Consider the following 27,162-nt stretch of genomic DNA (forward strand, 5'->3'; position numbering starts at 1 on the left):
TCTAGTGTTCTAGTGTTCTGTGTGTATTCAAGTGTTCTGTGTGTATTCTAGTGTTCCAGTGTTATGTGTATATTCTAGTGTTCTGTGTATATTCTAGTGTTCTAGTTCCTGTGTGTATTCTAGTGTTCTGTGTGTATTCTAGTGTTCTGTGTGTATTCTAGTGTTCTGTGTGTATTCTAGTGTTCTGTGTGTATTCTAGTGTTCTGTGTGTATTCTAGTGTTCTGTGTGTATTCTAGTGTTCTGTGTGTATTCTAGTGTTCTGTGTGTATTCAAGTGTTCTGTGTCTATTCTAGTGTTCTAGTGTTCTGTGTGTATTCTAGTGTTCTGTGTGTATTCTAGTGTTCTAGTGTTCTGTGTGTATTCTAGTGTTCTGTGTGTATTCTAGTGTTCTGTGTGTATTCTAGTGTTCTGTGTGTATTCTAGTGTCCTGTGTGTATTCTAGTGTTCTGTGTGTATTCTAGTGTTCTGTGTGTATTTTAGTGTTCTGTGTGTATTCTAGTGTTCTGTGTGTATTCTAGTGTTGGCTTGAGCATCAGAATTCCATGGATAACAATGATATAATATTCTCCAGTAAAGCTTATTGTTTTTCAGTGGGTGCCAAACGTTTTACACCTCACTCATACAGACAAATTCTGCTATTTCAGATGTCTCAGGAAACAAAAAATCCTTAATGATATGAGTTGGTTTACATATACATATATAATCTGGTAGAGCTTCACACCTTCGCACAACCTCCTTCCATCCCTCCTCATGCCGCTTGCCCTTCTTGGGACTCGGCATCACTGACATCTTGGTAATAGGGTGAGATGTTGTCAGGGTAACGGCCAGACACTGAGCCGCTGCCGTGGCAACGGTGATGGGCGATAGCGCACTGTGGGGGGTGGCCTGGGTTATGGTCATGATGGTGGACGCCACTGCTTTCGTGAACTCTGACGTGATGACGCTCGACACATCAAGGGGCCTGGTAACCAAAAGACAGACATTTTTAATGAAGGCTTTTGTGAAAATTTGTGCACAATACAGCTTCTTTAATCATTTGCATGCTCTTGTGATTGTGTGGATTTTGGATTACTGACATCAAATTGTTTGTCTAATCACTCACATCAAATGGTCTCACTGAGTGTTATTTAAACCTTAAAACGTTGCCTTACTTGGTGGCTGAGGAGGAGGAAATAGCTGCAGAGATGGCCATAGTTGTCAAGGTACCCAAGGTATCAGACGATAGCTTCCTGTCGGTGTCACTTTTCTGAGAGTTGGTATTGTCAATGATAGACGAGATAGGTGACTTGGTTCTCTCATTGCTACCCTCGCCTTAATAGTGATAAAAACACCAGTGTTATTTGTTCGAGTTTTGTAGTGATTTGGGTTTTTTTTTTAGTTCAGTCCAGCAACTGGTATAACACTTGCAGAGAATTGCATTATTTTAAGCAACTGCACTATGCACCCATTTAGCATCTTCAAGGAACAAAGTACTATTCTAGTTTGTGTAGTAAACTCAACAGGTATTATGTGGTGTTATAGTCACTGGTACTGGGTGCTGTTACCCTCACTGGTACTAGGTGCCGTTACCTTCACTGGTACTAGGTGCCATTACCGTCACTGGTACTAGGTGTTGTTACCTTCACTGGTACTAGGTGCTGTTACCCTCACTGGTACTGGGTGCTGTTACCCTCACTGGTACTAGGTGCTGTTACCCTCACTGGTACTAGGTGCCGTTACCTTCACTGGTACTAGGTGTTGTTACCTTCACTGGTACTAGGTGTTGTTGCCTTCACTGGTACTGGGTGCTGTTACCCTCACTGGTACTAGGTGCTGTTACCTTCACTGGTACTAGGTGCCGTTACCTTCACTGGTACTGGGTGCTGTTACCTTCACTGGTACTAGGTGCTGTTACCTTCACTGGTACTGGGTGCTGTTACCTTCACTGGTACTAGGTGCCGTTACCTTCACTGGTACTAGGTGCTGTTACCTTCACTGGTACTAGGTGCTGTTACCCTCACTGGTACTAGGTGCCGTTACCCTCACTGGTACTAGGTGCTGTTACCTTCACTGGTACTAGGTGCTGTTACCTTCACTGGTACTAGGTGCCATTACCGTCACTGGTACTAGGTGCTGTTACCCTCACTGGTACTAGGTGCCGTTACCTTCACTGGTACTGGGTGCTGTTACCTTCACTGGTACTAGGTGCCGTTACCTTTACTGGTACTAGGTGCTGTTACCTTCACTGGTACTAGGTGCTGTTACCTTCACTGGTACTGGGTGCCGTAACCTTCACTGGTACTAGGTGCTGTTACCCTCACTGGTACTAGGTGCCATTACCTTTACTGGTTCTAGGTGCTGTTACCCTCACTGGTACTAGGTGCTGTTACCCTCGCTGGTACTAGGTGCTGTTACCCTCACTGGTACTAGGTGCTGTTACCTTCACTGGTACTAGGTGCTGTTACCTTTATTGGTACTAGGTGCTGTTACCTTCACTGTCGTTACTCTGGTGATCCTGGTCGGCATCATCCTCCAGCTTCTCTTTCTCCTCGTTGTTCTTGTTTTCAGTCTCCACATCCTTGTCCTGTGTGAGCTTCTTCTTCTTCTTCTGTTTCTTCTTGTCCCTGCGGCGGGCAGCGGCAGCTTTCTTCAGCTCCTCCCGTTCTTTTTCCAGGTCAATCTCCTCTAAGAGGATTGAGGCGTTTTTGTTGGCTTCTGCTGCCTGACGATCTTTGGCAGTGACAATGATCTCCATGCACTGATGGCAGCGTTTCAACAGATCCTTCACAGACAAAGATATGAACCTTAGGGATATTCTTAACAGATATCCAATTAAACACAAGGAAAAGATAGAAGCAGGGATAAAATAGAAACATGCCCATGTGCATGTAGTTATGGACTCAAAGTGATGTTGAAGACAAAAATGGATAAATAAAGGATATTGCAATGAAATGATCTCTTTATTATATGAGATCTTATTTGAAATCTTTAAGATGCCCGCTAAAAATACTGTAAGCTTATTGGTTAAAACTTGTTATCACCAAATGCGTTGATGAATATGATATCAACACTGGTAGCAGAGGCAATATCAGTTTTGTCATTCTGATATCACTTCTAGTATCACACCATATATCATATAATAATGCCCTTTATCTAACAATAGTGGCAGATTAATAGAGGGAGATTTAATGTTGATAACATGGGTTGTTGGAAGATGTAAAAACACACAACTTACAACTGTTGGGTATTGTAACATATCTAGTACCTCACTAAAAATCATGGACAACATACCTTATCAGAAATTGTGCTGATGAATCGAGTGCAGTCCGAGTCTGATGGGAACTGATGGACGTGTTTGACAAGCCATTTGACAACCTTAATATGTCCTTTGCGGAATGCTGCCATCAACACCGTCACCTTGCGGTTATCCTGACTGTCAAAGTCTGCACCATAGCTGAACAGAAGCTGACAGACCTCAAGGTGACCACCTGAATGAAATAAAACTGCATATAAGGCTCCACTCACACCTAGCCGTCAATATTTTGAAACAAAGCCTTTTGTCCCTATTCATATGCAGCATTTCCATTTCGAAATAGCTATCCACATAAAAATACAGAAACAAAATGGTAAATAAATAATAGCATTACAGCAATATTCTATTTCATACACCAATAATTTTGTGTAGCTTATATATGCATCTCTCTCCCTTCTTCGCTTTGTGTAGTGAGAAATACATTTACACTTACCATTTCTATCGATTAAGACACAATAAAAAAAAAACTTAATCATGACCAAAAAACAACATTGTAAAACGTTTAAATGAGTATTGCAGAATAGATCCTGGGACACATTATAAATAATGAGAATCAGAGCAAATTGTAAAATTTTTCGATAACGAGACAAAGAGGTGAAAAGATGTTACAATAAACAAATAAACTACATCTGGGAAACTGTTGGAATAAAAAGGTCTCACCGTTAGCAGCTAGCCAGAGAGGAGAATTGCCTTTCTTGTTTTTCACGTCCACCATGGCACCACGGTACAGCAGTAGCTCACAGAACTTGTAGTGGCCCTTGTCAGCGGCAATGGTGAGGGCAGTGTCCCGGGATGAGGGTACAGGAGGGGCGTTCACATCAGCACCCCTGTCGAGGAGGATACGGCCCACCTCGACGTAGCCACCAGAGGCTGCTTCCATCAGGGGTGTGAGCCCAGTCTGTTAAGGTAAAGAGAACTGGTAAATAAGAAAAATATTACTCATTATAAGCAGGGGTGTGAGCCCAGTCTGTTAAGGTAGAGAGAACTGGTAAATAAGAAAAATATTACTCATTATAAGCAGGGGTGTGAGCCCAGTCTGTTAAGGTAAAGAGAACTGGTAAATAAGAAAAATATTACTCATTACAAGCAGGGGTGTGAGCCCAGTCTGTTAAGGTAAAGAGAACTGGTAAATAAGAAAAATATTACTCATTACAAGCAGGGGTGTGAGCCCAGTCTGTTAAGGTAAAGAGAACTGGTAAATAAGAAAAACATTACTCATTATAAGCAGGGGTTTCATTAGCCCCTGGTAGCAGGCGGAAGCACCGGCTATTTCCCACTGAGCGCCGGCTACGTTTTGTTTTTAAACGACTTGAGTTTTATTTGAGCTAAAAAGATAAAATAACTTCCACCCCCTACTTATCAATCTCCACCGCCTACTCTGAAAGCTAATGAGAGCCCTGATAAGTACTATATATAAGTATATAAACACTGTATTTTGGTCAGAGAGTGGAAATTCTTTCTGAAATCACATATATAATCAAATTCGCACTTGTCTGCTTATTTTTTGTTACCCATGAAGCACTTTGGTAATAACACAGGATCCTCTGAGCGGAACTTTATTTGAAATAGAAGTATGAAAGAAAACAATTATTGACAGAGGTATGAGAAAAGAAAGATCCACAGAACTGACCTTGGCCCGGTGCTCAATGTTTGCCTTCCTGTCCACTAGCAGGCTCACAACCTCATGGCGCCCCTGGAAGCACGCCAGCGTCAGTGCTGTGTTCCTATTGGTCTCGATCTGTGCATTGATGTCACTACCCATGTCCAACAGCAGCTTGACAGCAGACGTGTGTCCATTCATGGCAGCTAGCATAAGGGGGGAGATACCCAGCTTGCTGCCAGTGCGGGAGTTGATCTCTGCACCATGACTGAGGAGCAGCTTGATGATGCCAACGTAGCCTCCAGATGCGGCAAGACTGAGCGGGGTGTAGTCTGACACGTTACGGTGCTCAAAGTTGGCACCTTTGGCAATTAACAGCTCAACAACCTATCAACCAAGACAGGATCAGGGAAGAGATAACCAGCGATTACAGCAAGACAAGGGAAGAGATAACTAGCGATGAAGACAAGATAAAAAAAAAAAAAAGATTGAAGAAGAGTGGCTGTGTTCCACTTTGTGCACATGAAAGTTTTACCTCTTGTCTACCGCCTGAGCAAGCCAAAGAGAGCGCAGTGTCTTTAGTTCTGTCCGACTGCGCCTCAATATCCGCTCCATGTTCCATCAGGATCTCCACAGTGGAGTTGTGGCCAGCAGTCGCACTCAGGATAAGAGGAGTACAGCCTGCAAGGTGAATAACATAAATATTTCACAAATTGAGGAGTACAGCCTGCAAGGTGAATAACATAAATATTTCACAAATTGAGGAGTACAGCCTGCAAGGTGAATAACATAAATATTTCACAAATTGAGGAGTACAGCCTGCAAGGTGAATAACATAAATATTTCACAAATTGAGGAGTACAGCCTGCAAGGTGAATAACATAAAATTAAGGAGTACAGGTGAATAACTACTTGTAATAAATAGTTCACAAATTGACATATAACTAAACTGCATTGGTTATTTCATGCCCCCTTACAAATTGTTTGGCTTCATTGTCTCATACACTATACTGGAATACACTGTTTCTAATATCAGCAAAGCAAAGTCTCTAAATCGCAAAAATGCTTATTAAAATAGAGCAATTAATAAATGTAAATCTACAGAAAAACTTTGGGGTCAAGAGAAGCTCCTAAAGTGTAAGCATGGATATAGACTAAAGGTGGCAGACTGGAGTGGCATCCAAACTAGGACTTCCTTTCAACATCTGAATCTCTACATTACTGCACAGTTTACACTAAGCAAACATGTGACTTTTTTGGCCGCAGCCTCAAACACTCTTTAACTTTGGCGGCCAAATAACAACAGAAAGCAACTTATTCAGTGTTTACAATCAGCATGAAATGTTTTCTTTGTCTGAAAAATTTTATATTCAGTGAGAGAAAAAGCTTTTTGGCATGACGTGTGCAGCCATTTCTGTGCATTTTGGCTTCAATTTGCAACTAAAATAGTTATGTGATTTCTTAGTTCAATTGGCTATTGGATAGTGAGGTCTGGTGCCCGCCTTACCTTTCTTGTCTCTGTGCTCAATGTCAGAACCCTTGGCTAGCAATAGCTGCACTAGCTCATCATGGCCACCGGCTGCTGCCAGAGTTAGCGCCGTGTCATGGTTGCTGTCAGTCTGCTGGTCCACGTCAAAGGCTGCAGTGAAAGGAGGTGAGACAGGTGATGGGCTAGGCGTGAGAGGGAGCGACGAGGTGCTGAGTTCGGGAGGCGTAGGTGGAGAGCTGTCATTGCTGGATGCTGTATTGCACAAAGACGTAAGGGTAAGTATGAGGACATCAGCATGAACACCTCAAGGTGAACACCTCAATATGAACACATCTGGGTGAACACCTCAGTATAAACACACCAGATGAACATCTCACAATGAACACCTCAGAGTGAAGACCTCAGTATGAACACATCCGGGTGAACACCTCAGTATAAACACACCAGGGTGAACATCTCAGTATGAACACCTCACAGTGAAGACCTCAGTATGAACACATCAGCATGAACACATTAGGGTGAACACCCAATATAAACACGCCAGTATGAACACATGAAGATGAGCACTTCAGTGAGCAAATAAATGTAAAGAGACATAAGGGTAAAGATGAACACTTTATTATGAACACCTTGGTATGAAAACCTCAGTGAGCACATCAGTATGAACACAAAGACATAAGGGTGAACACATCAGTATGAACTATGGGCCCCTCAGTATGAACACCTCAGTGAACAAAAAAACCTAAGGGTAAAAATAAACATCAATACATGGAGGGCAAAATGTATTTTTCTAAAAATTATTTCAGTGTGTTTTGCCCCAATCATCCTTGCACTATTTATGAATGTTAGGGCAAAAGCTGCAAGGGACAAAAAGTAGCATCAAAATTTAAAAAAGTCGCATTTCATATTCTGATTGCTGTTACTTCATATGTACTTTATTGAATCTTCCTTACAGAAGTAGGGAAAGAGTATAAGATACTAGAAGCACTTACAATTAGAAAGCATGTCCCCAATTGTGTCGTGCAGTGTCTGAGCAGGCTCTGCGACCATCAGGCCTTCCAACTGGGCATGTTCTTCAGGTGTTAGCTCTCCACACATGTTGGGTACCAAGAAGGGAGCAGGTGGGGCCGGCACATCATCCCCGTCAAGGTCAAAATGGGATAGGTCGGTGGTGAGTAGCTCCTTGGGGATAACATTCGAGTCAAGAGGGATGTTTGCATTTTTTAACGCCTTTGCAAGCTTTCCCTGAATCAGCTGTAACTTCTCTGTTATTACTTTGTTATCCGTCTGGACAGCGATTGATGTCACATGTGCATTGTTTGTAGTTGACATGCTTGGAATTGATTGGCTCAACAAAGGGAAGGTAGGAGCCATTGCCGAAGATGTAATTGGCATATCTGGAAGTAGCAGAGACTCCTGTAATTCACAGAGCGGCGAGGTGGGAGGTGCTAGAGGCAGCTGACCCAGAGCAAGACCTTCAGGACCAAACGCACTCAAGTCTGGTAACAGATCTTGATGTTCAAGAACTGGAGGTTGACTGGCATGAGTTGGAGGAACCCTGGGGGGTGGCACAGAAGGGATGGCCATAGACGTATGCATTGATAGCTGAAGGTCAGGAGGAGTTCCAGGAATGGGGTTTTCAAGAAGGTAACATATAACAGCTGCATGCCCTCCTTTTGCTGCCTCAATAACCATGTTGGATCCATCCTTTAGCTTATGGTATGGGTTAGCGCCATGAGCAAGCAGCAACTCCACAACAGCCAAGTGACCACCAGCACAAGCAAGAGAGAGCACAGAATGGTCATTGTTAGAGGTCTGTCGGTCTACATCAGCGCCTCTGCTTATCAGAAACTGTACCGTGCAGAGGTGCCCTGCCCTGGCTGCCTTCATGAGAGGAGTGCGTCCACCTTCTGATTCATGTTCCAGGTCAGCGCCAGACTGAAGCAAGACATCAGCAACATCTGTATGGCCATTTTCACAAGCAAAGGATAGAGCAGTGTCTCCAGTGGCTGTGGTAGCGTTAACGTCAGCCCCTTGAAAACAGAGATGATAGAGTCAGTGAACAGCAAGGGGGCCACAGTGAGGACTAGATAAAAGACAATGCTGTAACCACGGTTAGCAGCTACTGTAAAGCTTCAAAACGATTCAGTGAGTCTAGCTATCATCCAATCATATGGGTTAACCAAGGGAGCATGGCAAAATGTATTCCTATTTAACGCATGATTGATATTACGAAAATCAATGCGGCATGTGTGTTTGCTTTGTAAGGGGAGTTATCAGTTGTGCTGTTGGGGGTGTGGGGCTCGAATTATAAAGTGGATGTGCATGTTTGTCAACAGAGTCTTTGTTCGAAGATATCGGGTACGCGTAGTGTCGGCACAAAGTGCCGACGAAAGATGCACAAAGTGCATCGAGAGCCTTGGAGAGATGAGAAAAATAGAGGTGAAACTGTGGTGGGCGTGATGGCTCTAAGCCAATCAGAACCGCAGTTTTGGAGGTGTGTCTTCTCCCTATGCGTGTAGTAGTTTCCTTGGAGATATTTGGACTGAAATTAGAGATCTAAAGTTAACTGTGACTAGAAACAGGAGTATATAAATCCATTTCAAATAACCTAGCCGTGACAAGAAATCCTCTGTGAAGACGGACCAAAGAAATTTGAAGGATATTTTTCTCGCTTCCCCTCCTACACTTCCTTTCATTGTGTCAGGGAGAGTTAGATCTGGTATTCACCCCACTGTAGCTAGACTAGTAATAGCGTTGCCTTACAAAACAATCACACATGACGCGTTGATTTTCGTAATAAATGTCAATCGTGTGTTAGGAATACATTTTGCAGTGCTCCCTTGGGTTAACCAATACACATACTCGATTCATTTACACCAGAAACCTAGGCACATTGAATACAACCCAACATTTGCAAATCGTTGGTTGAAAGTGGGTATAACTACCACAGCACCTGGGGTGGGAATAACATGAGGTGGGTATAACTACCATGGCACCTGGGGGGGGGGATAACAAGAGGTGGGTATAACTACCACAGCACCTGGGGTGGGAATAACATGAGGTGGGTATAACTACCATGGCACCTGGGGTGGGAATAACATGAGGTGGGTATAACTACCATGGCACCTAGGGGGTGGGTATAACATGAGGTGGGTATAACTACCACAGCACCTGGGGTGGGAATAACATGAGGTGGGTATAACTACCATGGCACCTGGGGTGGGAATAACATGAGGTGGGTATAACTACCATGGCACCTGGGGTGGGAATAACAGGAGGTGGGTGTAACTACCATGGCACCTGGGATAGGAATAACAGGAGGTGGGTATAACTACCATGGCACCTGGGGTGGGTATAACAGGAGGTGGGTATAACTACCATGGCACCTGGGGGGGGGGATAACAGGAGGTGGGTATAACTACCATGGCACCTGGGATGGGAATAACAGGAGGTGGGTATAACTACCATGGCACCTAGGGGGGGGGATAACAGGAGGTGGGTATAACTACCATGGCACCTGGGGTGGGAATAACAGGAGGTGGGTGTAACTACCATGGCACCTGGGATGGGAATAACAGGAGGTGGGTATAACTACCATGGCACCTGGGGTGGGTATAACAGGAGGTGGGTATAACTACCATGGCACCTGGGATGGGTATAACATGAGGTAGGTATAACTACCATGGCACCTGGGGTGGGAATAACAGGAGGTGGGTATAACTACCATGGCACCTGGGGTGGGAATAACAGGAGGTGGGTATAACTACCATGCCACCTGGGGGGGGGGATAACAGGAGGTGGGTATAACTACCATGGCACCTGGGGTGGGAATAACAGGAGGTGGGTATAACTACCATGCCACCTGGGGGGGGGAATAACAGGAGGTGGGTATAACTACCATGCCACCTGGGGGGGATAACAGGAGGTGGGTATAACTACCATGCCACCTGGGGGGGGGATAACAGGAGGTGGGTATAACTACCATGGCACCTGAGGTGGGAATAACAGGAGGTGGGTATAACTACCATGCCACCTGGGGGGGGATAACAGGAGGTGGGTATAACTACCATGCCCCCTTGATGGGGTGGGATAACAGGAGGTGGGTATAACTACCACAGCACCTGGGATGGGAATAACAGGAGGTGGGTATAACTACCATGGCACCTGGGGTGGGTATAACAGGAGGTGGGTATAACTACCATGGCACCTAGGGGGTGGGTATAACATGAGGTGGGTATAACTACCACAGCACCTGGGGTGGGAATAACATGAGGTGGGTATAACTACCATGGCACCTGGGGTGGGAATAACATGAGGTGGGTATAACTACCATGGCACCTGGGGTGGGAATAACAGGAGGTGGGTGTAACTACCATGGCACCTGGGATAGGAATAACAGGAGGTGGGTATAACTACCATGGCACCTGGGGTGGGTATAACAGGAGGTGGGTATAACTACCATGGCACCTGGGGGGGGGGGATAACAGGAGGTGGGTATAACTACCATGGCACCTGGGATGGGAATAACAGGAGGTGGGTATAACTACCATGGCACCTAGGGGGGGGGGGGATAACAGGAGGTGGGTATAACTACCATGGCACCTGGGGTGGGAATAACAGGAGGTGGGTGTAACTACCATGGCACCTGGGATGGGAATAACAGGAGGTGGGTATAACTACCATGGCACCTGGGGTGGGTATAACAGGAGGTGGGTATAACTACCATGGCACCTGGGATGGGTATAACATGAGGTAGGTATAACTACCATGGCACCTGGGGTGGGAATAACAGGAGGTGGGTATAACTACCATGGCACCTGGGGTGGGAATAACAGGAGGTGGGTATAACTACCATGCCACCTGGGGGGGGATAACAGGAGGTGGGTATAACTACCATGGCACCTGGGGTGGGAATAACAGGAGGTGGGTATAACTACCATGCCACCTGGGGGGGGGGGGAATAACAGGAGGTGGGTATAACTACCATGCCACCTGGGGGGGATAACAGGAGGTGGGTATAACTACCATGCCACCTGGGGGGGGGGATAACAGGAGGTGGGTATAACTACCATGGCACCTGAGGTGGGAATAACAGGAGGTGGGTATAACTACCATGCCACCTGGGGGGGGATAACAGGAGGTGGGTATAACTACCATGCCCCCTTGATGGGGTGGGATAACAGGAGGTGGGTATAACTACCATGGCACCTGGGATGGGAATAACAGGAGGTGGGTATAACTACCATGGCACCTGGGGTGGGTATAACAGGAGGTGGGTATAACTACCATGGCACCTGGGATGGGTATAACATGAGGTAGGTATAACTACCATGGCACCTGGGGTGGGAATAACAGGAGGTGGGTATAACTACCATGGCACCTGGGGTGGGAATAACAGGAGGTGGGTATAACTACCATGGCACCTGGGGTGGGAATAACAGGAGGTGGGTATAACTACCATGCCACCTGGGGGGGGGATAACAGGAGGTGGGTATAACTACCATGGCACCTGGGGTGGGAATAACAGGAGGTGGGTGTAACTACCATGGCACCTGGGATGGGAATAACAGAAGGTGGGTATAACTACCATGGCACCTGGGGTGGGTATAACAGGAGGTGGGTATAACTACCATGGCACCTGGGGGGGGGATAACAGGAGGTGGGTATAACTACCATGGCACCTGGGGGGTGGGTATAACATGAGGTGGGTATAACTACCACAGCACCTGGGGTGGGAATAACATGAGGTGGGTATAACTACCATGGCACCTGGGGTGGGAATAACATGAGGTGGGTATAACTACCATGCCCCCTTGATGGGGTGGGATAACAGGAGGTGGGTATAACTACCATGCCACCTGGGGGGGGGGGATAACAGGAGGTGGGTGTAACTACCATGGCACCTGGGATGGGAATAACAGAAGGTGGGTATAACTACCATGGCACCTGGGATGGGTATAACATGAGGTAGGTATAACTACCATGGCACCTGGGGTGGGAATAACAGGAGGTGGGTATAACTACCATGGCACCTGGGATGGGTATAACATGAGGTAGGTATAACTACCATGGCACCTGGGGTGGGAATAACAGGAGGTGGGTATAACTACCATGGCACCTGGGGTGGGAATAACAGGAGGTGGGTATAACTACCATGCCACCTGGGGGGGGGGATAACAGGAGGTGGGTATAACTACCATGGCACCTGGGGTGGGAATAACAGGAGGTGGGTATAACTACCATGGCACCTGGGGTGGGAATAACAGGAGGTGGGTATAACTACCATGCCACCTGGGGGGGGGATAACAGGAGGTGGGTATAACTACCATGGCACCTGGGGTGGGAATAACAGGAGGTGGGTATAACTACCATGCCACCTGGGGGGGGGGGGGAATAACAGGAGGTGGATATAACTACCATGCCACCTGGGGGGGGGATAACAGGAGGTGGGTATAACTACCATGCCACCTGGGGGGGGATAACAGGAGGTGGGTATAACTACCATGGCACCTGGGGGTGGGTATAACATGAGGTGGGTATAACTACCACAGCACCTGGGGTGGGAATAACATGAGGTGGGTATAACTACCATGGCACCTGGGGTGGGAATAACATGAGGTGGGTATAACTACCATGGCACCTGGGGTGGGAATAACAGGAGGTGGGTGTAACTACCATGGCACCTGGGATGGGAATAACAGAAGGTGGGTATAACTACCATGGCACCTGGGGTGGGTATAACAGGAGGTGGGTATAACTACCATGGCACCTGGGGGGGGGGATAACAGGAGGTGGGTATAACTACCATGGCACCTGGGATGGGAATAACAGGAGGTGGGTATAACTACCATGGCACCTAGGGGGGGGGATAACAGGAGGTGGGTATAACTACCATGGCACCTGGGGTGGGAATAACAGGAGGTGGGTGTAACTACCATGGCACCTGGGATGGGAATAACAGGAGGTGGGTATAACTACCATGGCACCTGGGGTGGGTATAACAGGAGGTGGGTATAACTACCATGGCACCTGGGATGGGTATAACATGAGGTAGGTATAACTACCATGGCACCTGGGGTGGGAATAACAGGAGGTGGGTATAACTACCATGGCACCTGGGGTGGGAATAACAGGAGGTGGGTATAACTACCATGCCACCTGGGGGGGGGATAACAGGAGGTGGGTATAACTACCATGGCACCTGGGGTGGGAATAACAGGAGGTGGGTATAACTACCATGCCACCTGGGGGGGGGGGGAATAACAGGAGGTGGGTATAACTACCATGCCACCTGGGGGGGGATAACAGGAGGTGGGTATAACTACCATGCCACCTGGGGGGGGGATAACAGGAGGTGGGTATAACTACCATGGCACCTGAGGTGGGAATAACAGGAGGTGGGTATAACTACCATGCCACCTGGGGGGGGGGATAACAGGAGGTGGGTATAACTACCATGCCACCTGGGGGGGGGGATAACAGGAGGTGGGTATAACTACCATGGCACCTGAGATGGGAATAACAGGAGGTGGGTATAACTACCATGGCACCTGGGGTGGGTATAACAGGAGGTGGGTATAACTACCATGGCACCTGGGATGGGTATAACATGAGGTAGGTATAACTACCATGGTACCTGGGGTGGGAATAACAGGAGGTGGGTATAACTACCATGGCACCTGGGGTGGGAATAACAGGAGGTGGGTATAACTACCATGGCACCTGGGGTGGGAATAACAGGAGGTGGGTATAACTACCATGCCACCTGGGGGGGATAACAGGAGGTGGGTATAATTACCATGGCACCTGGGGTGGGAATAACAGGAGGTGGGTATAACTACCATGCCACCTGGGGGGGGGGAATAACAGGAGGTGGGTATAACTACCATGCCACCTGGGGGGGGGATAACAGGAGGTGGGTATAACTACCATGCCACCTGGGGGGGGGATAACAGGAGGTGGGTATAACTACCATGGCACCTGAGGTGGGAATAACAGGAGGTGGGTATAACTACCATGCCACCTGGGGGGGGGATAACAGGAGGTGGGTATAACTACCATGCCACCTGGGGGGGGATAACAGGAGGTGGGTATAACTACCATGGCACCTGAGGTGGGAATAACAGGAGGTGGGTATAACTACCATGCCACCTGGGGGGGGGGGGGGATAACAGGAGGTGGGTATAACTACCATGGCTTCTGGGGTGGGAATAACAGGAGGTGGGTGTAACTACCATGGCACCTGGGGTGGGTATAACATGAGGTGGGTATAACTACCATGGCACCTGGGGTGGGAATAACAGGAGGTGGGTGTAACTACCATGGCACCTGGGGTGGGTATAACAGGAGGTGGGTATAACTACCATGGCACCTGGGGTGGGAATAACATGAGGTGGGTATAACTACCATGCCCCCTTGATGGGGTGGGATAACAGGAGGTGGGTATAACTACCATGCCACCTGGGGGGGGGGGGGGATAACAGGAGGTGGGTGTAACTACCATGGCACCTGGGATGGGAATAACAGAAGGTGGGTATAACTACCATGGCACCTGGGATGGGTATAACATGAGGTAGGTATAACTACCATGGCACCTGGGGTGGGAATAACAGGAGGTGGGTATAACTACCATGGCACCTGGGATGGGTATAACATGAGGTAGGTATAACTACCATGGCACCTGGGGTGGGAATAACAGGAGGTGGGTATAACTACCATGGCACCTGGGGTGGGAATAACAGGAGGTGGGTATAACTACCATGCCACCTGGGGGGGGGATAACAGGAGGTGGGTATAACTACCATGGCACCTGGGGTGGGAATAACAGGAGGTGGGTATAACTACCATGGCACCTGGGGTGGGAATAACAGGAGGTGGGTATAACTACCATGCCACCTGGGGGGGGGGATAACAGGAGGTGGGTATAACTACCATGGCACCTGGGGTGGGAATAACAGGAGGTGGGTATAACTACCATGCCACCTGGGGGGGGGGGGGGAATAACAGGAGGTGGATATAACTACCATGCCACCTGGGGGGGGATAACAGGAGGTGGGTATAACTACCATGCCACCTGGGGGGGGGATAACAGGAGGTGGGTATAACTACCATGGCACCTGGGGGTGGGTATAACATGAGGTGGGTATAACTACCACAGCACCTGGGGTGGGAATAACATGAGGTGGGTATAACTACCATGGCACCTGGGGTGGGAATAACATGAGGTGGGTATAACTACCATGGCACCTGGGGTGGGAATAACAGGAGGTGGGTGTAACTACCATGGCACCTGGGATGGGAATAACAGAAGGTGGGTATAACTACCATGGCACCTGGGGTGGGTATAACAGGAGGTGGGTATAACTACCATGGCACCTGGGGGGGGGGGATAACAGGAGGTGGGTATAACTACCATGGCACCTGGGATGGGAATAACAGGAGGTGGGTATAACTACCATGGCACCTAGGGGGGGGGATAACAGGAGGTGGGTATAACTACCATGGCACCTGGGGTGGGAATAACAGGAGGTGGGTGTAACTACCATGGCACCTGGGATGGGAATAACAGGAGGTGGGTATAACTACCATGGCACCTGGGGTGGGTATAACAGGAGGTGGGTATAACTACCATGGCACCTGGGATGGGTATAACATGAGGTAGGTATAACTACCATGGCACCTGGGGTGGGAATAACAGGAGGTGGGTATAACTACCATGGCACCTGGGGTGGGAATAACAGGAGGTGGGTATAACTACCATGCCACCTGGGGGGGGGATAACAGGAGGTGGGTATAACTACCATGGCACCTGGGGTGGGAATAACAGGAGGTGGGTATAACTACCATGCCACCTGGGGGGGGGGGGGGGAATAACAGGAGGTGGGTATAACTACCATGCCACCTGGGGGGGGATAACAGGAGGTGGGTATAACTACCATGCCACCTGGGGGGGGGGGGATAACAGGAGGTGGGTATAACTACCATGGCACCTGAGGTGGGAATAACAGGAGGTGGGTATAACTACCATGCCACCTGGGGGGGGGGGGATAACAGGAGGTGGGTATAACTACCATGCCACCTGGGGGGGGGGGATAACAGGAGGTGGGTATAACTACCATGGCACCTGAGATGGGAATAACAGGAGGTGGGTATAACTACCATGGCACCTGGGGTGGGTATAACAGGAGGTGGGTATAACTACCATGGCACCTGGGATGGGTATAACATGAGGTAGGTATAACTACCATGGTACCTGGGGTGGGAATAACAGGAGGTGGGTATAACTACCATGGCACCTGGGGTGGGAATAACAGGAGGTGGGTATAACTACCATGGCACCTGGGGTGGGAATAACAGGAGGTGGGTATAACTACCATGCCACCTGGGGGGGATAACAGGAGGTGGGTATAACTACCATGGCACCTGGGGTGGGAATAACAGGAGGTGGGTATAACTACCATGCCACCTGGGGGGGGGGGAATAACAGGAGGTGGGTATAACTACCATGCCACCTGGGGGGGGGATAACAGGAGGTGGGTATAACTACCATGCCACCTGGGGGGGGGATAACAGGAGGTGGGTATAACTACCATGGCACCTGAGGTGGGAATAACAGGAGGTGGGTATAACTACCATGCCACCTGGGGGGGGGATAACAGGAGGTGGGTATAACTACCATGCCACCTGGGGGGGGATAACAGGAGGTGGGTATAACTACCATGGCACCTGAGGTGGGAATAACAGGAGGTGGGTATAACTACCATGCCACCTGGGGGGGGGGGGGGATAACAGGAGGTGGGTATAACTACCATGGCTTCTGGGGTGGGAATAACAGGAGGTGGGTGTAACTACCATGGCACCTGGGGTGGGTATAACATGAGGTGGGTATAACTACCATGGCACCTGGGGTGGGAATAACAGGAGGTGGGTGTAACTACCATGGCACCTGGGGTGGGTATAACAGGAGGTGGGTATAACTACCATGGCACCTGGGGTGGGAATAACAGGAGCTGGGTATAACTACCATGGCACCTGGGATGGGTATAACATGAGGTGGGTATAACTACCATGGCACCTGGGGGGGGGGGGGGGGATAACAGGAGGTGGGTATAACTACCATGGCACCTGGGGTGGGAATAACAGGAGGTGGGTAGGGGGCGGCAAAAGGTGTAATATAAAAATGGTGTAATTTGTGGGATAAATTATTAATGAGTTATTTCATACAGCTCTCTGAAATGTTAAACAACCTTATGTGTGTTCTAGTTCAACGTTCATCATCAGGAGGTAAGATATGGAACAAGTCAGATGCGATGGGAATCACAATGTTTGGGCAATTGTGTAGATCATAAAATGTAGTCCACTCCTTACCTTGTTCAAGAAGAAACTTTACAAGATCCACATGACCTTCCTGGGCTGCCTCCATGAGTGGAGTGGACGAGCCTTGCTCAATATCGGCACCAGCTTGCAGCAGATAGGCAGCTACATCCTGGAAACCTCCACAGCATGCTAGGCTGAGAGCTGTCTCCTGAGTCTCTTCTGTCTGGACATGAATGTCAGCACCTAGGGAAAAAATGGTGACATGAGAACAATGACATTTAAAAATTTAATTCATTTCCTTTCTTAGATAAACTGAGGTATAGTACAAAAGTATATACTAACCCCAATCACAGTTGAGCATGATCGCCCTACTAGTACACTCACCCTGATCACAGTTGAGCATGGTCACCCTAGTAGTACACTCACCCTGATCACAGTTGAGCATGGTCACCCTACTAATTCACTCACCCCGATCACAGTTGAGCATTATCGCCCGACTAGTACACTCACTCTTATCACAGTTGAGCATGGTCACCCTAGTAATACACTCACCCCGATCACAGTTGAGCATGATCGCCCTACTTGTACACTCTCCCTGATCACAGTTGAGCATGATCACCCTACTAATTCACTCACCTGGTTAACAGTTAAGCATAGTCCCACTACTAGAACACTCACACCGATCACAGTTGAGCACGATCACCCTACTCGTACAGTCACTCTTATCACAGTTGAGCATGGTCACCCTACTCGTACACTCACCCTGATCACAGTTGAGCAGGATCACCCTACTCGTACACTCACTCTTATCACAGTTGAGCATGGTCACCCTACTAGAACACTCACTCTTATCACAGTTGAGCATGATCACCCTACTCGTTCACTTACTCTTATCACAGTTGAGCACGATCACCCTACTCGTTCACATACTCTTATCACAGTTGAGCACGATCACCCTACTCGTTCACTTACTCTTATCATAGTTGAGCACGATCACCCTACTCGTTCACTTACTCTTATCACAGTTGAGCACGATCACCCTACTCGTTCACTTACTCTTATCACAGTTGAGCACGATCACCCTACTAGAACACTCACCCTGATCACAGTTGAGCAGGATCACCCTACTCGTACACTCACTCTTATCACAGTTGAGCATGGTCACCCTACTAGAACACTTACCCTGATCACAGTTGAGCATGATCACCCTACTCGTTCACTTACTCTTATCACAGTTGAGCACGATCACCCTACTCGTTCACTTACTCTTATCACAGTTGAGCACGATCACCCTACTCGTTCACTTACTCTTATCACAGTTGAGCACGATCACCCTACTCGTTCACTTACTCTTATCATAGTTGAGCACGATCACCCTACTCGTTCACTTACTCTTATCACAGTTGAGCACGATCACCCTACTCGTTCACTTACTCTTATCACAGTTGAGCATGGTTGCACTACTTGGATCAACTGTGACCAAGTTACTTGGGGTGATTATTCCTGATACCGTAGTGTTAGCTACAGCTCTATTGTTTTATTTCTCCCAATCCTTGTAATTGTACAGTAGTCTTAGGTAGGACAGTTACCATGGTCTAGTAGGAGTGACACCATCTCCAGATGGCCTTCCCTTGCCGCCTCCATTAATGGCGTATACCCTTCATCGTTGACTTCCTCCAGGTAAGCACCCCTCTCAATCAGCAAGGTTGCCAGCTCGACATGCCCACCGCAAGCCGCAAGGGTCAGGGGGGACTCAAAGCTGTCAGCTGGCATGTTAACCTGAGACATGGGATCATAGTCATAGGTATATACGTACTGTACTTCATACTATACTGTACGTATTGTACAGTATCTGGCATGTTATCCTGTGAGGTGGGATCAAGGTCATAGGTATATACGTACTGTACTTCATACTATACTGTACGTATTGTACAGTATCTGGCATGTTATCCTGTGAGGTGGGATCAAGGTCATAGGTATATACGTACTGTACTTCATACTATACTGTACGTATTGTACAGTATCTGGCATGTTATCCTGTGAGGTGGGATCAAGGTCATAGGTATATACGTACTGTACTTCATACTATACTGTACGTATTGTACAGTATCTGGCATGTTATCCTGTGAGGTGGGATCAAGGTCATAGGTATATACGTACTGTACTTCATACTATACTGTACGTATTGTACAGTATCTGGCATGTTATCCTGTGAGGTGGGATCAAGGTCATAGGTATATACGTACTGTACTTCATACTATACTGTACGTATTGTACAGTATCTGGCATGTTATCCTGTGAGGTGGGATCAAGGTCATAGGTATATACGTACTGTACTTCATACTATACTGTACGTATTGTACAGTATCTGGCATGTTATCCTGTGAGGTGGGATCAAGGTCATAGGTATATAGGTACTGTACTTCATACTATACTGTACGTATTGTACAGTATCTGGCATGTTATCCTGTGAGGTGGGATCAAGGTCATAGGTATATACATGTTGTACAGTATCCATTTGTACATAATGTAACTTGCTCTAGAAGTTATCACCACAAAATTGTGGCATTCAACCTCATTTTGAGGTATTGCTAAACTTTATAGGCGAATTTGCACTAAGAAATTCCTTTTTGAGTGGCTGTTTTCTACATTGATGGTCAACATGGCCATTACATTTGGCTGGTTGTCACTCAAGTCAGAAAAAACTCAGAGACATGTCTTATAAGTAGAAATCAAGAAAGCTGTTGGACTCAAATTTCACATGAACACACCTAACACACAAGAACCTAATTTGTTGATAAATAAAATATACAGTTTGTTTCCTAATGACGATTATTCAAGCTAGGGCACAGTAATAGTGCATTACAGTGAGCATGCTGAGAAAGAAATAGAAAGAGTTAGTATACCTGTGCACCATGGTCCAAGAGGAGCCGTGCTACCTCTACGTGCCCATCCATGGAAGCCTCCATCAAAGCTGTGTGCATTTCATCTGTTTTGTGTTCCTGGTCAGCCCCAGCATCTAGCAAGAATTTCACCATATCCAGGTGACCTGATAACAGAGACAACGTAAGTATTGTTAGTATTGAATATTAAGACAATAACTATTTTCAAATATTAGGAATTTCAAATATTATATTCAAAGAGTTCTTTAACTTAATTATTTTTAATATACAGACTATATATTTGGCCCCTGGAAAAAAAAACATTTCCAGACTTTTTCTTTGTTCCAAATTTTTTCTGCTGAAACATTTTTGTAGTAAAAGCAATTGTCTGCTAACCCTGCAATTAAAGTATTTTAAGGCAGATTTTAACTATCACTGTTGAAGTTTAAACAGAGTTATTTAAATTTCACTGATGGTCCATGGTCTAAATTCCTGATTTAGCAGAATACTGTAGCTCACTAATAATCCCTGTATGTTTATTAGCCGATTTTTTTATTAGCTGATTTAGCAGAATAGCTTACTAATAATCCCTGTATTTTTATTAGCTGATTTAACAGAATAGCTCACTAATAATCCCTATATGTTTATTAGCTGATTTAGCAGAATAGCTTACTAATAATCCCTATATGTTTATTAGCTGATTTAGCAGAATAGCTTACTAATAATCCCTTTATTTTTATAAGCTGATTTAGCAGAATAGCTCACTAATAATCCCTATATGTTTTTTAGCTGATTTAGCAGAATAGCTTACTAATAGTCCCTATATGTTTATTAGCTGATTTAGCAGAATAGCTTACTAATAATCCCTATATTTTTTTAGCTGATTTAGCAGAATAGCTTACTAATAATCCCTATATTTTTATAAGCTGATTTAGCAGAATAGCTTACTAATAATCCCTTTATTTTTTTAGCTGATTTAGCTGAATAGCTTACTAATAATACCTATATTTTTATTAGCTGATTTAGCCGAATAGCTTACTAATAATGCCTATATTTTTGTTAGCTGTTGACAAAGCTATGGAAAAAAAATAATAAATATATAAATTCATATGGTTTGACAAAAAAGTACATAATAAACCAGTCTCAAATAATATGCATCTAGACTGGCCAGTATCAGTGCTGGAAGTGAATGTCGATTGTGAAAAAGACAGGATTTTGCAGTAATTTACTCACCTTTGTAACAGGCAAGTGTGAAAAAGACAGGATTTTGCAGTAATTTACTCACCTTTGTAACAGGCAAGTGTGAAAAAGACAGGATTTTGCAGTAATTTACTCACCTTTGTAACAGGCAAGTGTGAAAAAGACAGGATTTTGCAGTAATTTACTCACCTTTGTAACAGGCAAGTGTGAAAAAGACAGGATTTTGCAGTAATTTACTCACCTTTGTAACAGGCAAGTGTGAAAAAGACAGGATTTTGCAGTAATTTACTCACCTTTGTAACAGGCAAGTGTGAAAAAGACAGGATTTTGCAGTAATTTACTCACCTTTGTAACAGGCAAGTGTGAAAAAGACAGGATTTTGCAGTAATTTACTCACCTTTGTAACAGGCAAGTGTGAAAAAGACAGGATTTTGCAGTAATTTACTCACCTTTGTAACAGGCAAGTGTGAAAAAGACAGGATTTTGCAGTAATTTACTCACCTTTGTAACAGGCAAGTGTCAGAGCACTCTCCTTGAACTCATTGGAATGGGAGTTGATGCACGCTCCATTTTCCAGCAACAGTTTAGCCACACCCACATGACCACCACTGGCCGCCTCCATCAGCGGGGTGTGCCCATTCTCATTATGGACCTCTATATCGGCACCATGTTCCAGTAAGAGCTTGACAACATCTTCATACCCCCCACAACAAGCGTAGATGAGGGCAGTGTTTCCGGCCTGTGACTGGGCATTCACGTCAGCTATGTTGTCTAATAGCAGCTTGACAATCTCAACATAACCACCACTGGCTGCCTCCATCAACGGAGTACAGTCGCCCTTGCTTCCTCGGTCGTCAACGCTTGCCTCCATGGCTAGCAGGACTTGCACTAGCTCATAGTAGCCTGTGGACAAATGTTTAAACTTTTTAAAAATTATATGCACCTTTGTCCATGGAACCAAGGTGATCTTTAAAGGAAAATCATCATCATCTGTATCCTATAGCACAAGCAGGAAATATAGCAAATTCACAATGGTTCTGCCAAAGTACAAGATATTTTGCGGATGCAGAATACTCAACCCCCACCACCACCAAACAGACACACACACAAAAGCACCTACAGTGTAGTTCTCCTGGCTCTATTTCTAACACATTCAGCTAATCAGAGTTGTACACCAAATAGCTTTCCAAACAGCACAAAGGTACAACTACAGTCATTTAGGTTTTGACCAGGTTACTACCAGGAGGGGTACTGCAAGTGTCCTTGACATTCTCCTACCTGCAGAGCAAGCCAGTGAGAGGAGACTCTCCCCTTCGTCAGTTGGCTCATGTACACTCCAGCCTTCTTCCAGCAGCTGACGCACCGCCCCAACGTCACCCTCTAAGCAGGCATCAGCAAGGCTGCGAGCCCCTAAAAACGATAGGTCTCCTTTAATGATAAAAAAAAAACAATAACAGTTTTGACCCCTCGGAATAATAACAAACATTTTCAATTCAAAGAACTAGAAATTCTCATTCTAGTGCCATGGGCAGCATTTAACTCTCTGGGACGGAAGAGGACTAGTTTATTACCAATGGGGCAAAACAAATTCATGTGCAATGTTCCAAATTCTGTGAACTGTCATTATAAATTTCTGAGGGCTAAACCAGTTTCTGGCTTCTGTCATACAAACTAACAGAATGACATTTTTTTGCTTTTTGATCATTCGGCCTCTCATGGAAATGTTGTTCAGTGCTGGCCATTGAATTTCAAAAGTGGGAAGCCAAGAGGTTATCTAGCTGTTGGGAATATCAGTGAGAATATATTCGCAGAATATTGTAATTATTGTAATTACCTATACACTAATCACCCTACTAACTTAAGTTGTGCACTGGGACCTGTGAATCTGTTGTCTTCTGAAACAGCCTTATTGTATGTAAACTGAATTCTATCATACCCTAACGATTTACCATGAAAATGTGAGAACTTCTCTTTTCCTGCTTATCTGTTTCACTAAGCTTGAATTCTCAATGCTCCAAAATCAGAGAACAGTCATAGTTTATAGGCAGCAGTGTACCTGTTTCTCCAGTGTGGTTTGGAGATGACGGCAAAGTGCTGTTCTGAGCCCTCATTCTAGTAAGGGCCGCAGCAGCCTCATCCAGTGCTGAGCTAACTGAGGACGTCAATCGCCGCAGCACCTCGGGGTCAGCAAACACCTTGCCGTCGGCCAGTTTCCCCATTCCTTAGGTGATCACAAATAACAGATATTAAGATCTTTGTTTAAAAACAATTTAAAACAGCATTAGAAATTCACAGTTTTACAGTCACCAAGGGGAGTGCATTAGGGGGTTTTGCATATCAGTGGTTAATGATATGACCATTTTTTAACCTTGTTGGGGGGCTCATTTGTAAGTGCTGAATAAGTCACATTCTGTTGCTGTTAACTTGCAGCTGAAACCACAGTGTGAGAGTACGCTACCCAAACAATCACATGATCCTTTGGTGCAAGTTGCCTATTGTTCTTATTGGACTCACCTGCAGCCTCAAAGAGAGCACCCAATCGTGCTTGGGTCTCAGGGTCCATTTTGTGCAAATCATATTTACTAAGACCATCTGAGCCCGGAAGCATCAGCTTAGAGGTTAATTCACTCCGCTTGGTGTTCAGAATGTACTCCATCTACAAAAAATAGGAAAAAGGAGCTGATGTGAATTGGTTTGCATTACAAAATGGCCATGAGCTTTGAGTAAGTTGACTAAACTCACGGAAAGCTTATTTGTAAAAGAAAAAATTGAAAACCTTACACAAATTCTGCAGGCTGCAACTATGCAACAATTATTACAGTATTAGGAATGCATCATTGTAATTTCAAGTATATACACAGTACATACAACATATTAAGCACAAATCATAGATCATTTAGATATAAAAAGTAAGAAAATGCTATAAAAAATGTTTCTTAATAATAAGCTATAATTTCTTGGAATTGGCCTAGAGACTAAAAATATATAGTATCATCCTAAAATGTATAAAAAAGTGAGAAAGAGTGAGAAAAAAAACATGCATAACTTGAACAAATCAACTTTGTGCTTAGAAGCCAATGTGTGAACCCCTACGTCACTGTGGGAATTGTGGCTTGATAATTTCTAAGAAGCAATTTTAACTTGAATGACTTAGGAAACATGCCAAATTTTAGCTTCTTTTTAATTTTAAACACAATTTATCCCAATACTGACATGCAATATGAGTTATGCACGTAAACAATCCGGGAAAGAGCAAAACTAATTCTGTGGAAAATGTTATACACGTATGCAAGCATTTTATAAATCAATAACTAGATGTAAGGCTGGGTGATTACAGCTTGAGACAAGCTGTAGCTACAAAAAAAAAACGGCAACAATAAGCCAAACTTAATGAAATACCCTAAAAACTAGACACAGTCTTCTAGGAAGCAGCTAAGATTCTAAGAGAGGTTGGTGTGAGTTTTGAAGACAAATAAATATGCCATGTTACTATTTTTTGTCAGAGGAAGTACTATCCGAAACAGAAGTTAACCCATTGACTCCTGGCTTTTTTGGAGCTGAATTTACAAAAAACAGACTGAAAACAGATACCTCCCCCCCAAATCTGAGTTTTATACAGCCCGTCAAAGTCAAACACAGCTGCACCTAGTCAGCGGTATCCAAGCTTTCCAACAGTGCTTTGCGGTCCCCACTTTTAATCCCTCGTCAATGTGCTGAAGCCAGCACAAGTTGATGGTTGCTTGTATTTTTCATCAAAAATACAGCTATGAGCATATTAGGAGAGTGTCTCCGGACATCATGAAGTCTTTTGGGGCATAATTGAGTGCTTTGCTTATGGATATTTGCAAGCAAAGGTGGATTCATGATGATTTTTTCTTGTTTGGCTTTGCCGGGATGAGAAAATAATTTTCTAATGAATCACCACAGCTCTCCTAAATGCTGTCTTTTCTGAAACCAAATTGATTCCAAAATTGTTTACACTGCTATTCTGGGTCTGTATGACCTGGAATTGATTTGTTTGGCTTCGGGGTGAAAAGACTTATAAAAAACCATCTGACTTTGGGGAGAGGAGTGTTGACTGGCCCTCCCCTCGTGAATTTTCCCCTGGATCTCCCAGAATGCTTTGCAATACGTAAAGATATTTTCGTGGTTGTACAATCCTTCAAGGAATGGACATTGTGTTTTGAGGCCAAGGAAATGTACCTGGAGGATCAGAATAAAGGTATCTATTTGTGTCTTGAGCTGTGTTTGCTGATCTCTCTCCCTTGTGTGGTATTTTGAGTGTTTTATTGAGAGGGGTGATTCTGCTTTTCTCTCCTTGTTCGATTTGAGATTTGTCAAAGAACCTGTGCTATTATTTGGCTTAAGAGTAGATGCCAACACCTTGGTTGGATGCATATCTGCAAGACCATTTATTCCTTAGACTGATGCCTGAGTATCTTCATCTTGTCGTGTTTATTTTGAATTTATGAATTTTTTGGGTTGTGGGTACTTCCCAAAGCCGGTACAGGCCGGTTGAGGGGTCAATGTGTTAATACACAAATGGTGATATTAATCAACAATTACAAATTAATAAAATAATTTGTCATTTAAATTAACTATCATCATTAATCATTATTTTTGCTATATTTTTTTAGGCCAGAAATGAAATCTTTCTTAACGGGATTTAAAAGCAATACTATAACATTTTGATACGTAGCCTTAAAGTTCTAGCGATGCAAGCCCTCAATTTGAAGCCCTACATGTACGGTACAGTACTTAATGGTTATTTCGGGTGAGTGAACAACATTCAACCCACAAATCTTTATGTGTTGTCTATAGCATTATTGCTAAGCAGCTCATCTCTTTTCTCAATATGTAATTTTCACAAACATGGGCATGTAGTATAATGGTTCCTTAACACAAATTCCGAATAATGGTTCCGAAACACAATTTACATTATTCAGCTTCTTAAATGTGACTTGATTGATGGGGAATAATTAATGAGGAAATTTTAATGTTGAAAATGAAATCTGGAGACTTCATGTGACTAGTCTTTATCACATTAATAACAAATGGTTAGTTATTTATTTCAGATGAGAAACAGCCACTCTGATTTAATACCACTGCAAAATCTTCAATATGGAAAAAAAATTGTCATTCGTTCTCGTAGCAATTTGTAAGAACGACAAAATCTATCGCATACTAAAACGCCATTTTTTCATTCAAAATGGATGGAAAAACAGACTTAAATACGATTATTGAAATTACGGCGAAATGAAACCTCAAGAAACACGTGTTTTCAAGTTTGAATCATTGAATTCCATAAAAAAAACACAGGAAAATCTTAGGAGCAATAACTCGCCATAGAAAAGTAAATAATACTCGAGGGGTCGATCT

The 27,162-nt window shown here is 45.0% G+C and overlaps 1 protein-coding gene and 1 long non-coding RNA gene across 4 annotated transcripts in view; both read right to left on the reverse strand.

Moving 5' to 3' along the window:
• The window catches only part of LOC5513503 (ankyrin repeat domain-containing protein 17), a 33,044-nt gene that overhangs the window by 4,929 nt on the left and 953 nt on the right, over window positions 1–27,162 (reverse strand). The window contains exons 2-17 of one of the 3 annotated variants that reach the window (XM_048722586.1): window positions 24,298–24,439; window positions 23,840–24,004; window positions 23,062–23,193; window positions 22,285–22,686; window positions 20,608–20,750; window positions 19,291–19,480; window positions 17,753–17,944; window positions 7,375–8,415; window positions 6,401–6,634; window positions 5,429–5,574; window positions 4,924–5,280; window positions 3,954–4,191; window positions 3,272–3,468; window positions 2,471–2,762; window positions 1,153–1,312; window positions 723–962 (exon numbers count right to left, since the gene is read on the reverse strand). In XM_048722586.1, coding sequence (XP_048578543.1) covers window positions 723–962; window positions 1,153–1,312; window positions 2,471–2,762; window positions 3,272–3,468; window positions 3,954–4,191; window positions 4,924–5,280; window positions 5,429–5,574; window positions 6,401–6,634; window positions 7,375–8,415; window positions 17,753–17,944; window positions 19,291–19,480; window positions 20,608–20,750; window positions 22,285–22,686; window positions 23,062–23,193; window positions 23,840–24,004; window positions 24,298–24,439 — 4,271 coding nt within the window. Of the gene's footprint in view, window positions 1–722; window positions 963–1,152; window positions 1,313–2,470; window positions 2,763–3,271; window positions 3,469–3,953; window positions 4,192–4,923; window positions 5,281–5,428; window positions 5,575–6,400; window positions 6,635–7,374; window positions 8,416–17,752; window positions 17,945–19,290; window positions 19,481–20,607; window positions 20,751–22,284; window positions 22,687–23,061; window positions 23,212–23,839; window positions 24,005–24,297; window positions 24,440–27,162 lie in introns of all 3 variants that reach the window. The other 2 variants (XM_048722587.1, XM_048722585.1) reach the window with 2 other exon arrangements.
• Window positions 1,362–2,464, reverse strand: LOC125560642. The gene is made up of 2 exons (XR_007306712.1): window positions 2,071–2,464; window positions 1,362–1,570 (listed from the first exon to the last, which is right to left on the reverse strand). It is a non-coding gene; the product is annotated as an uncharacterized LOC125560642 (long non-coding RNA).

The sequence above is a fragment of the Nematostella vectensis genome, chromosome 15 (assembly GCF_932526225.1).
Source record: "Nematostella vectensis chromosome 15, jaNemVect1.1, whole genome shotgun sequence".
In the NCBI taxonomy this organism is placed as follows: domain Eukaryota; kingdom Metazoa; phylum Cnidaria; class Anthozoa; order Actiniaria; family Edwardsiidae; genus Nematostella; species Nematostella vectensis.